Source organism: Hordeum vulgare, chromosome 2H, assembly GCF_904849725.1.
Source record: "Hordeum vulgare subsp. vulgare chromosome 2H, MorexV3_pseudomolecules_assembly, whole genome shotgun sequence".
NCBI lineage: Eukaryota > Viridiplantae > Streptophyta > Magnoliopsida > Poales > Poaceae > Hordeum > Hordeum vulgare.
This window is the reverse complement of record NC_058519.1, coordinates 27,519,308-27,532,195: the sequence shown is the minus strand read 5'-3', so window position 1 is coordinate 27,532,195 and position 12,888 is coordinate 27,519,308. Positions and strand designations below refer to the sequence as shown.

Here is a 12,888-nt window from a genome sequence, read left to right as displayed (position 1 = left end):
CTCGTTACGGATGGCCAGTGAGTCCACAGAAACCCAATCCTTCCAGTACCGTTTTTCATTCAGGACGCACGAGAGCCCATCCGCTGAGTAGGTGGCTGCAAGTTTGTTGAGCTTGCAGCTACCGGAGCAGAAGCTCATCGTCGCTTTCAGCTAAGCTGGCCAGCCTACGAAGAGCTTGGATGTAGTGGTGACGAGAATGGCTCGGTAGCTGAGTAACCGCCTTTTTTTTCTTTTTTTTGAAAAAAAATATAAATAAATGATATGTTCCTCTCGTGCGGTGCGGCCGTCCAAATCACATTAAAGATGTGCTTATTTTAGGGGCGCTGCTAATTATGTCTTTCCATTAATATTCATTCCGAATTCAGAAAAGAAATCAAACCGGAATTCCCTGCGTTGGGAAGACCCACGCCACGTCTTTTGCCTCTTCTTCTTCCTCTGGCAACCTCCTTTTGTCTCTGTTACGCAAAGGTTTTCACATCCACACGTGACGTTACTACACGGCGGATCGCTTGGCTGACGCAGCAACCGACTCGCGATCTTGTCAAAACTTCCGTCACGATGCCAGCAAAAAAATAGTTTGGTTTCCTTGCGTGTTTTTGACTCCTCCGAATATAGATGGAAACTGACCCGCATACGGAGGGAGAGAGTTTTGTACAGGCATCCCGTGTGGCTATTATCTTCTTCCTCGCCTCACCCCACCCCACCTCTTTCCTCCCCTTGACCTCTCCTTTCCCCTTCCTCCTCTCCAAAAAGAAAAGGGTCTAAGATCTTGGCATCTCGATTCTCATGCCATGGATATGGATATGGATGGAGCCGTCTGCATGGTTTCCGTATGCCGACATGAAAGATAGCACATCTTTTCTGCTTGGCTTCGACGCCTATCGAAGCTCTGGCGGCCGAGACGGGCAAACTTCTCTTGTTGATTGGATCTTAACTGGATTTCTTGTTCCATGGCGTCAACAGGCCGGCCGATACTGATTCAACCTAATTTCTTCTTGTTCGGTAGGTCGGTTTTTCTGGATCTCGCCTCCAAGATTGTTCCATCTTTTCTCGACCTCAAATCTGTTTGTTCATGCCTGCAGGATCTCCTCGCGGCCGGCTCTATGCATACCTCGTGTCCGATGCACGCTTTCATTGTGTAGAACACAGATCGATCTGAGCTGCTCATGCCCGGTGAGTCTAGATAGACTTGTAATCGTTCATTGTTTGTGGCCAATTTCAATCAGAACGAAACTTCTTTTGGTTTCTGATGTTACGAAGGTGTTTACATGATCTCTTTCCTTTGGTTTCTATATGTTCTGGTTTGATCTCTACAAGTTTTCCTTTTCTTTTGAAATTTTATTGGCTCGCCGTCTTATTTTCTTCAATAAAAGTCGAGATCCCGTACGTTTTTCCCGTGGGAACGGAACGGGGAGTCTGAATCCGAGGCACCCACGCGTCTCGTACGTTTTTGCTGTTGTCTCGAAGGTGAAGGTGCTTAGATGATTTCTTCCATCTGGTTGGTTTCTACATGTCTGATTCGATCTCTACAATCTCCTTGTTGCCTTCGATCGAGTGACAACTCGTTGGTCCTTGATCTCCCCGTTGTTCCGTGTGATGGGTTTTCCAGCCTACTAACTGTATCGAATCAGACTTGTATCTCAACTGAATTTCCTCTGCTAACTGGCAGGATTTCTCTGCCTACTAAGAAAGCAATTTGTTACAAATATCTGGTTTTGTTTCTCGCGTACCAACAGTCAATGGACATCTTACATGACATAGGACTAGTCTCGAGAAACAGTCAATGGACATCTTACAGACATAGGACTAGTCTCGAGAAACAAGGGACGAATACTACCTTGCACCGCTTGATTTCATATTGTCTCACTACATATGAGGAAATAATGGTGTCTTGCTAAAACTGCTGCAGGGAGATTCTGGAAAGGTATTTATTCGCAAAAGAAAAAATTACGGAATATAATTTTCCAGCTGAGGCTTCCGCAAGTTATTCCGCAATTGCTATTGCTGAAACATCTGCGATAATAAGAAAAGTAATGTCAGGGAACTTGTAAACTCAATTGCTTTTGCTGAAACATCTGCGATAATAAGAAAAGTAATGTCAGGGAACTTAACGTAAACTCTATTGTTTTAACGTAAACTCTATTGTTTGGCAGGGAACAACATGGATTTTAGTACATCTACCTTTCTGCTGACTAACTTTTAACTAGGAAACACCCAACCGACATAGCAGATACCAGAGAACCCAAAATGACAAATGAACTTTCTGAAGCCACCCATAATGACAATTGAACTTTCTGAAGCCTTTGTATTTCATTTAAATACAGTTACAGCGTTTAACAAATTAAGAATCGTGGTTTTCTAGATAACCCAGTTTTAGATTACTCAGGCTGTAATAATCATAAGTTGACAAGCAGTTTCTAGATGATACAGTTACATGCTGTAACAATTATATATAACAAGCAGTTGACTTATATCATAGGCTGATGCCTGCAATAATGTCATTCTAGCACAATTCCAACACAATCGGTATCCTGTAGGTGTTTATTATTGTACTGAAATTACATGTTAGTTTATTTTTGTCCTGAAATTGCATGCAACTCTTTGTACAATGCAAAACTGTATGCATTGTAAAACTTCTGACCTTAATTATGTATGACCGAAAGACTAAAGACCGAAAGTGATAGGTAAACCTTTTTATGTCTCGAATCGTGTCATTTTTTTAGAGTGCAGTTAAAATGTTATTATTTATCTTAGGCTGCTGCTGATTTTTTATGTTTGGGTACAATAGATAATTCAAACGCAAAGAGGTAACACATGAAAAATAATGTCAGCGTATTTTTTTTTGTGTGTACTAGCAACATCTAACTAATTCTATTTTCTTTAATGGCAGGAAATCCTCTGCTGATTAACTAGAACCCAGGATACAAGTTTCTGAAACCTGTAATCATATATAACACGCAATTTATCTTGGCTTTTAAGCTAGCCTATCAAAATGCATTATGACAATTATAAAAACATTCTCCCCATGTTCTAATATAGCAGTCATAGTCTGTTGCAAAAATGTAGGGAGTATATATTATGAAGCTGCTGTGCTTGCTGAGCATTATACCTCCATCAGTGACCTCTGGCGATTTCGCTTCTTCTTGGTGCCATGAGCTTGGTTGTAGGCGTTCCTGGCCTGCTGCCGGCGAATGATGTGCTCTCTCTCCTGTCTATCGATGGAGTCGTGAAGCGCCTTGTGACGTGCCTGATTGTCACGCCGCACATCTCTGCATCTCGGGCAAAACCAGGTGATCACAGGGGCTGCCACAGGCCCTCCCTGGCCTGCAGCTACAGCTACATCTGGGCCGTTGCCGTTGCCCCTCCCGCCAGGTCCGTGGCCCCGGCCACCCCGCGACCTGCGCGACCTCCTCCGCGGCCTCCCATGCCTGAATGCCATAATTATCTTGACAAGGTCAATACTAATCCGGGGAATTTGAGAAATAACAGTCAATTTGACCTGAGCGAACAGGGAATTTCAGAAATCATGAGTCAATTTCATCCGAGCGAACGGGGAGTTTTAGAAATCACGAGTCAATTTGATCCTGGTTAACAGGGAATTTGAGAAATCACGAGTCAATTTGATCCGAGTTAACAGGGAATTTGAGAAATCACGAGTCTATTAAGGTTAAAGCGGTTCCTCAGACCTGAAGAGGAAATCGGAAAACAACCGCGGAACTGAATCAGATCTGGAAACGAAATCCAAAAGCCACCGCATTGTTAACAGGAGATCAGATCCGATCCGATTCGATTCGTCTAAGGCTGGGGATCCAGGAGATCGAGGGTTTACCTCGTTCCTGGTCAGATCGGGGAAGAGGGACGGGACGGGCGAGATCCTCCTGTCCTGATGAGATCGGAGAACGAGGGACGGGCGAGACCCTCCTGTCCTGGCGGGATCGGAGAACGAGGGACGGGCGAGATCCTCTCCGCGCGGTCGGTGGTGGTGGTTCGAATGCGGCCGAAGAGTTAGGGTTGGCTGCAGAGACGTGTTTATTTATATCATCCCCTTTTTTCGGGATCAGCGGGCTTCCCTCGGGTGTTTTTCTTTCTGTTTATCGGGAAAATTGTTATTTACACAGACACATCGTTTGCGAGTAATTTTTTAATAAATCCTGACGGAGCCGGGGAAATTCATTTTATATTTTACTCGAGATATTTTCATATTTTTTATAAAGAAAATATGTTTATATCACGAAGTTGGCAATTACACCCATATTAAAAACACCGAGGATGCGCATAGCGAAAATAATCTTTATCTTTACCTAATATCTATATCTATACCTAATAATAAAGCGGCTATTGCTTCCGTTGGAAAACCCATCGCAATATTTTTATAAAAAAGCCCCTGTAATTTTTGTTATTCAACCCGCGCTTCATCATTTATCTACAACGCAAAAAAAAACGATTCGCTGTAAAAATTATACCCGTACGCATCGCCTCGTCGCGTCAACCCTGGCCTGTGCCCAGGCCGTCGCCACACCACTCACCGCCGCGGCCGACCTCAACCGCCACCGCTGTCGATCTCAATCCACCCGCCTCCGCGGCTGTACCTCTCCCCGCTCACTGCCCCCATTGCGGCGCTCGAGCGCATCGCGTCGATCCTGGTTCACCCTGGCCTGTGCCCAGGCCGCTGCCACATCACTCGCCGCCGCGGCCGACCTCAACCACCACTGTTGTCGATCTCAACCCACCCACTTCCGCGATCGTACCTCTGCCCGCTTGCTGTCCCCGTTTCGGCGCTCGAGCACAGCTTCTGTATTAAATCAACGCGACAGCTACAACGACTTGGGATGATACGTCTGCTCGATGTAGAACGGCGGCGGCGCGCGGATAAGGCGCGGTGGAGCGAAGTAGTTGCAGGTGGAGGCGGCCTACATGGCTCACATGGAGAACTCCGAGGTTATGGCGCGGCAACGGCGACTACTTATGGCCAGATAGAGGCGCCTAACCCTTGCTCCCCTCATCGTATCCCCTCCTCCGGCAGGACTCATCATCTGGTGAGATCCCCTTCCCATGACTCCAACCGTGTGCCAAGCACCGGCAAGAAATTTTGTTTTGTGATAATTTGTTTGCTGATGAATGAATGTATTCAATGTAAGATTGCATTGTTGTAGGGAGAGAATGGAACACCACCTTCAGTTTGTCATCTGATCTCACATTATCTATCCCATGAGTGAAATAAGATAACAGTCCATTGATCAATTCACGTAGCCTCTTTGTTTTGCTTTGCTTGTCCCGCTCAATTTCTCATCATGGTGGAATTAACAATGGACGGGTTGATTTCTCAACAAAATAGGATAGGACTCACTACATTAGTTAGTTAACTTATTATTTTAATAAATCAAAATGATTATAAAAAGATTAAAAGTGTGTAGTATTTTTTTCTCCCATTGCAACGCACGGGCTCTTTTGCTAGTAATAATAAAGAGGCTATCGCTTCCGTCGGAAAACTCACCGAGGTGATTTTACAAAAAAGCCCTTACTGTTTATGACATTAAACTCGTAATATATATTAAATATTTTTTTAAATACTCATATCATTTAAACCGTAACTTCAAATTTAACATATTATACATGAAATTTGATTAGAAAAATATGTAGAATTTAAATATGATATTATCTTATCTGTTAAACGTTTAATAAAAATACTATCTAGTGTACAATCTTAATAAATAAGTCATTATTCATCTTTCTTTCATACCGGTACTCATACGGGTTGGGGATGAACACGTCAACAAAATCAGGATTAGAGATGAAACTGAAGGTCACTTGACTGATTCTTTGTACGTATTAAATCTACATGCAAGCCGTGTTAAAATAGAAGACCTGTAAAATTTTGAACTGCATTTTTGTAGGATAAGACCATCTTTATTTGTATCGTAACTATAAATTCTCAAATTATAGACATTTTTTATAAATTAAGAGCGTGTGCCGTATGGTATTTCTTTCTCCCGTTGCAACGCATGGGCCCTTTTGCTAGTAAATAAAAAGAGCAATAAAAAACAAAGATCAACACTCTAACCATCATCCAAGACAACACCCGGACCACAAAAGCGGTTCTTCAAAGGGATTCTTTTGTTAGAATTTAATTAATTATGTAATTGGTTAAGTAATCTCTACTTGTAACCGCACGTGGATCCCTCCCACGATGCGGAACCGACATATCCTTCCTGGAGCGTCGCCTCCAGGAATCGCCTTCCCCTGGTATATAAGTGTTCATCATCAAGGAATAAAGTACACAGTTGATTCATCTGCATCTCTCTCTCGTTTAGATCACAACACGTTATCAGCACTGCTCTTCGAGAGCGCTTTCGACGAGATCGACCGGCAAGAAAGAAAAGGTAGGATGCCTCATTCAATGCCGACGAACCTTCGTCGCCTGCTGCAGAACGACGTCCGTCGTCGCCGCCTTGCTGTTCTCCACCGCAGGTTCGGAGAGCGCCACCGCTTTGACGGTAGACGCCATGGAGCGGGTCGCTACATCGGCCGCCGCCACGGCGCCGGCGGCTACCGAGCACTCCGTCACGGCCTGGGCACCCGCTCCCTGAGCGGTGCGAATGCGGCTGTTGGCCCTGCCCCGCAGATGCTCGGCTCCTCGCCGGGTTTCTGGTGTTCTGCCCATGGGTGGGTCATCTGCCCACTCCATGGGGATGACACCGCCGCCGTCGAGCAGGCGCCCGGACCCATCTTCGAGTTGGGCTCCACCAGCGCCGCCGCAGCCGACTCCTACTCCGTCGCGCCGCGCCTCCCGTCTCCGACCCCGGCGGTTGTCGAGATGGGGAGTGGCTCCGTCGTGCCGCGCCTCCCGTCTCCGACCCCGACGGTTGTCGAGATGGGGAGCGGCTCCTTCGCGCCGCGCCTCCCGTCTCCGACTCCGGCGGTTGTCGAGATGGGGGGTGGTTCCCCCGCGCCGGCCGGAGCCCCTGCCTCCGTCTTCGCGTTTGGCGCCTCCGCGCCCGTGCCTGCGCCGGCCGGGGCCTCCGCCTCCGCCTTCGTTTTTGGCTCCGCCGCCCGCAGCTTCTCTTGCGCGGCGGCCGTCGACACCATCGCGCCCGCGGCGCCGGCTGCGCCCCCGCGCCTGCTGTCTCCAGCGCCGGCTACGCCCCCGCGCCTGCCATCCGCTGCGCCGGCCGCAACTCCGCCTCGCCGCCGGCTGTTGCCCTTCGGCCTGGCGGCTTCGGGCTCTGCGTCGAGCAGCCGCGCCCCGCGCGCTGGCTCCTGGAGCCCGGCCGCCCTGGGGCTCGCGAATGGCGCCTCGCCAGGCTCTCTGCCTCCGGACATGCTTTCTGATGAGGACGAGGACGTGCGCGGTGGAGGCCTGTAACGAGGCAGCAGTTGCTTCTCTAGCACAGCACAGGTTGTGCCTTATCTACGCGGTGGCTAAAAAAAATATTTGTTTCTTCTCTGTCTTATCCTGTGTGGTGTTGGAAAGGACCAACCCTAGTCTAGCAGCAAGTTTTAGATTAATTCCTGTTTTAGGTTAATTCCTGTAGCATAAACAATAGATCTAGCAGTAGACTAATCCCTGTTTTAGATCCTGCTTAATTCCTGTTTTAATTTCTGTAGAGTACTTTGTATTCCAGCATATATGTGATGTGATATATATTTCCATGTTTGCTACATGTTGAGATTTATTATCCGTATTATTTGTAATTGAGATTTTAAATTTCTTGCAAATAAAAATCAACCCCTCGTCTTAATTGAGTTTTTGGCTTAATACGAGCACGGGTTGATATGCAAAATTTTAAAGTGATTTTCTTTCAAATTGATGTTTTGAGACCACACAGTAGTGAGTTGATCTACTGCATAGCAGATTATCGCCACTACAGTTAAGCCTACATTCTATCATATTGATATGATGATTGCTTAATATTGTGCCCTCCCATACATTTTATTAAGTTATGACATAAGGTACTAGAAACATGAGTATCTACTGATTTTATCAGATTATACTCTCTAGTTCTGAGAGATGGACCCCGAATTTTATTTTGGGGCGTATCTATAATGTGTCAAACTTAACAATTTGAAAGTCACACTAATGATTTCAAGCCAATTTCTTGAAGTTATCACTAATTTTGCAACGTTCAATACAACGTAACCATGAAGGTTTTAATTTACCTGGTGTAAATCAATAATCTCTGGTTTACCCATGTAGGTAACTAATGGCTGGAAGAGAGTTCGATGCACTCGACCTCAATGGCCACAACTATATTACCTGGGCCATGGACATCAAGATCGCTCTTGCATCCCGTGGATTAGTGCGTGCAATCCAGACTCCGGAAGATCCTCTTCCGGATGGAGTTACTCCGCTGAGAGATGAACAGAAATATGCCGCCTTATACATCATAAGGCACCATATCCACCCAGATCTCAAATCTGAATTTTTGGAGGAGGAATCCCCACTTACTCTGTTTCACGCCCTCAAGACGAGTTATGAACAGCAAAAGGCAGTTGTCCTGCCGGAAGCACTCCATGATTGGACGCATATCCGACTCCAGGATTTCAAATCCATCGGGGCATACAATCATGAGGTTCATAAGATAAGTTCCAAATTACGCTTTTGCGGGAAGGAACCTACTGATGCGGAAAAGATAGAAAAAACTCTGTCTACTATGCTCCCATATGAAAGGATCCTCTAGCAACAGTACCGTGCTCGTGACTACCAAGTCTATTCCGACCTCATTCATATCCTACTTCAGGCTGAAAAGCATGATGAGCTACTCGCTAAGAATGGTTCTCAGCGTCCGGTTGGTTCCCAACCTCTGCCTGAAGTTCATATGAACGTCGTGAACAAACGAAAGTTTGATGGTGCGCCCCATGGCAAGCCATCGAACTTCAAGGGTAAATGCAAGCGCAACCGGAACAGAAAGCCTGGAAACTCGGACCGTGGGAAAGGCACCGCAAAGCCCAAGTTTGATAAAACTAAGCTTTGTGACAAGTGTGGATGCTACACGCATCCTACCAGTAAGTGCAAGACCCCGAAGCATCTGGCAATTCTGTATCAGCAATCTAAGGGACGCAAAGTACCTCACGGGAAAAGGTTTGAAGCCAACTTCAACCTTCATCCAGATGGCACCAATGGAGCTGGTGGTTCGCAAGATGTTCCTCCCGGATCTAGCAACACCATGACACTCCATACATCAGAGGATCCTACAGACACGGAGAACATGATGGTTGAGTACGCCTCAACCGACATGTTTGGAGACTTCGATTAGTCCCATTATCTCCTTAGTGATCGATTTATTAAATAAATCATATCCATGTGTGATTATTGTAATAGAACATAAGTATTGTTGTCATTTATATTGTATCAGCACTTTGATATAATAAGATTGTATTCTATGTATTGAAATAAAGGTTTTTCTTATTGAAAATTCCTCATTTTTTTTATATATAGCTTTCTACGGGGACAATCCGATGGAAGAGGAATTATGCCTTGTGGACAGTGCTACCACAAACTCCATACTGAGGGAGTTGAAATATTTTCAGACTCTGAAAAAGATGAATGGAGATATTTTGACAATCGCTGGACGCGATACGGTAATTGTTGGCACTGGACGTGCCATATTTACCCTCCCAGGTGGTACACAAGTGACAATTGAGGATGCCTTGTTGTATCCCGATTCATCCCGTACCCTCATCAGTTTTCGAGATATCCGTAAAAATGGTTTTCACATTGAAACTCATGATGACAACAACGAAGAGTTTTTACTCTTCACAAAAGATTACGGATATGCTACGTACGTCCCAATCTCACCACCACAGCGGACATCCATGGGCCCACACAGGAAACTTGGGATCTATGTGGGGTACAAATCGCCGTCGATTATCAAGTACCTGGAACCCCTTACTGGGGATCTATTCACAGCCCGTCACGCTGATTGCATTTTTGACGAGGAACATTTTTCGGCATTAGGGGGAGATTTCAAGTACCAGAAAGAATGCCCGGAAATTGATTGGAATGCCATTGCCATTTCAACCTCTGATCCACGTACTCAAGAGACCGAACTACAAGTTCGGAAAATTATCAATTTGCAACATCTTGCTAATAATCTGTCAGATTCATTTACTGATCTAAAAGGTGTTACAAAATCCTTGATTCCAGCCAGGAATGCGCCAGAAAGAGTGGAGGTACCAACTAAAACCACTCAACTCCCTGTTCCTAAAAAGAGGGGGAGTAGTACGGCCTCTGACCCGGAACCTGCTTCTCGCAAGCAGCAAAGGACAGAGAGGAGAAAATCCTCAAAATCAGTAAATGCAAGTCAACTCAACGTTGATGAACACCTTATGGGTAGTTTGCACCCAGTGGAAGGGCAACCTTCACAACCCAGCTCGAGTGTGCACAAACTAGCTGGAACATCGGAACACCTAGACTCAATCGTATTGGGAAATAACGAAGAGTCTCTAGGGATGCAAGAAATTTCCATCAACTATGTTGATTCTGGAGAATCATTTGACTGCAAGTCTACGACTGTCGACATATATTTTGCTGAAAAGATTGCAGATATCCTTATCACTGATCATGATCCAAAGTCTACCGTTGAGTGCCAAAGGCGCTCCGACTGGCCTAAATGGAAGGATGCAATCCAAGCAGAAATTGCCTCGCTTAACAAAAGGAAGGTATTCACTGAAGCAATACCTACACCTCCCAATATTTTCCCTGTGGGATTCAAATGGGTTTTCCTCCGGAAACGGAATGAGAACAATGAGGTGGTGAGATATATAGCAAGGCTCGTAGCACAAGGTTTTACGCAGAAACCCGGCATTGATTTCAATGAGACATACTCTCTAGTAACGAGTGGAACAACTTTCCGATATCTTATATCTATGGCAGTACAAAATCGTCTATCCATGCAGTTGATGGATGTCGTGACCGCATATCTTTACGGGTCACTAGATTCGGACATATATATGAAGGTTCCTGACGGAATCTCTGTCCCGAGTAACAATGCAAAACGCAACATGTATTGTGTAAAGCTGAATAAGTCATTGTATGGCTTAAAACAGTCGGGCGGATGTGATACAACCGACTAAGTGAGTTCCTTCTTCAGAAAGGTTATTCCAATAGTGATGATTGCCCATGTGTCTTCATCAAGAAGTCCTCTACAGGATTTTGCATCATTTCTGTGTATGTTGATGATCTCAACATCATCGGCAGTGCACCAGATATTGATAAAGCACGCAATCACCTAAAGATGGAATTTGAGATGAAGGATTTGGGTCAAACCAAATTTTGCTTGGGTATCCAACTCGAGCACCTTACCTCAGGAATAATGGTACACCAAGCTGCCTATATCCAGAAAATATTAGAGAAATTTAATATGGACAAATCCTATCCATCTAAAACTCCTATGGTGGTTCGATCTCTAGACGTAGAGAAAGACCCGTTCAGACCGAGGGATGATGGAGAAGAGGTGCTGGGACCTGAAGTTCCATATCTCACTGCTGTTGGAGCGCTAATGTATCTTGCAAATTGCACAAGACCTGATATTGCATTTGCAGTAAATTTACTTGCTAGACACAGCGCAGCTCCCACCAAACGCCATTGGTCGGGAGTCCAGAATGTCTTTCGATATCTCCAAGGCACAAAGGATCTTGGCCTATTCTTTGAGTTCCAGAAAAAACTGGACTGTGGTATAATTGGATATACAGATGCTGGCTATTTATCTGATCCCCATAATGCCAGATCGCAGACCGGCTTTGTGTTCCTACATGGTGGAACTGCTATATCATGGAAGTCTTCAAAACAGATCCTAGTTGCAACATCTACCAATCATTCTGAAATAATTGCTTTATATGAGGCATCGCGTGAATGCACGTGGCTTCGCAGAATGATAAACCACATACAACAGTCATGTGGAATTGGTTCTATCGAATCACCTACCATTAGCTATGAAGATAATGCGGCTTGTGTTGCACAGATGCAAACATGATACATAAAGAGCAATATCACTAAGCATATTGCCCCTAAGTTGTTTTATCCCCATGAACTCCAGAAAAGTGGTGAAATCAACATCTTGCAAGTCAAGTCATGTGATAATCTCGCTGATCTTTTCACAAAGTCTCTACCAGCTTCAACATTCTAGAAATACATTCATGGAATTGGTATGCGACGGCTCCGAGATTTGCAAGAGTCAGGGGGAGTATCTTCCTAAACTGTTCCTGTTCAAAGCCTCATATTACACTCTTTTTCCCTTTATGAGTTTACTTTAGAGGTTCTCATCGAGGTTTTTAATGAGGTAATATCAACATAAGATCATATGTCATACTATCTGTTTTCCCCACCGGGGTTTTTAGGAAAGTATATACGACATATTTATTGTCCTCTTATTCTATGGATACATTTCATATAAAGTTAACGGAAGCAATAACCATTATATGTGGTATCATTTTCTCCTTATTTTCCCACAGGGTTTGAAGGAGTTTTAGCTGCATATACTACACTACTCCTTATATTTTTCCCACAGGGTTTTTGGAGGAGACTATTTCAAGATGATGAACACGCTCAAGGACAAGTATAGATTAGGGGGAGTGTTAGAATTTAATTAATTATGTAATTAGTTAAGTAATCTCTACTTGTAACCGCACGTGGATCCCTCCCATGATGCGGAACCGACATATCCTTCCTGGAGCGTCGCCCCCAGGAACCGCCTTCCCCTGGTATATAAGTGTTCATCATCAAGGAATAAAGTACACAGTTGATTCATTTGCATATCTCTCTCGTTTAGATCACAACATCTTGAAGTCGACATCTCCAAGAAGAAAGCAATGCACATGTGTCGATGATCTTGAGTTTTCATCCTTGAGAAAGTCCGAGTTCACAAAATAATGCCTTCAACAAGGTCATTG

At 44.8% G+C, this 12,888-nt stretch overlaps 1 protein-coding gene and 1 long non-coding RNA gene across 3 annotated transcripts; one reads left to right on the top strand and one right to left on the bottom strand.

Annotated features, from left to right (window-relative positions):
- Nucleotides 1-378: 378 nt before the first annotated feature.
- On the top strand, nt 379-1,803 carry LOC123424607. Its single transcript, XR_006621709.1, has 2 exons — nt 379-1,002; nt 1,083-1,803. It is a non-coding gene; the product is annotated as an uncharacterized LOC123424607 (long non-coding RNA).
- LOC123424606 lies at nt 1,650-4,023 on the bottom strand. Of its 2 annotated transcripts, none has more exons than XM_045108248.1 (3): nt 3,687-3,802; nt 3,110-3,428; nt 1,650-2,013 (listed from the first exon to the last, which is right to left on the bottom strand). In XM_045108248.1, exons 1-3 carry the CDS (start codon nt 3,755-3,757, stop codon nt 1,999-2,001), a joined length of 405 nt encoding a protein of 134 aa, XP_044964183.1. In that variant the 5' UTR covers nt 3,758-3,802; the 3' UTR covers nt 1,650-1,998. The 2 variants fall into 2 exon arrangements, 1 of the variants encoding a protein (XP_044964183.1); XR_006621708.1 differs by lacking the exon at nt 3,687-3,802 and adding an exon at nt 3,830-4,023.
- Nucleotides 4,024-12,888: the final 8,865 nt, after the last annotated feature.

What these genes read in the sequence shown, in the direction of transcription:
- LOC123424606 (XM_045108248.1), bottom strand. Translation starts at nt 3,757, where the DNA reads ATGCGGTGGCTTTTGGATTTCGTTTCCAGATCTGATTCAGTTCCGCGG. An exon ending in TTTTCCGATTTCCTCTTCAG is followed by an intron (nt 3,429 to 3,686) that starts GTCTGAGGAACC and finishes TATGGCATTCAG; the next exon opens with GCATGGGAGGCCGCGGAGGA.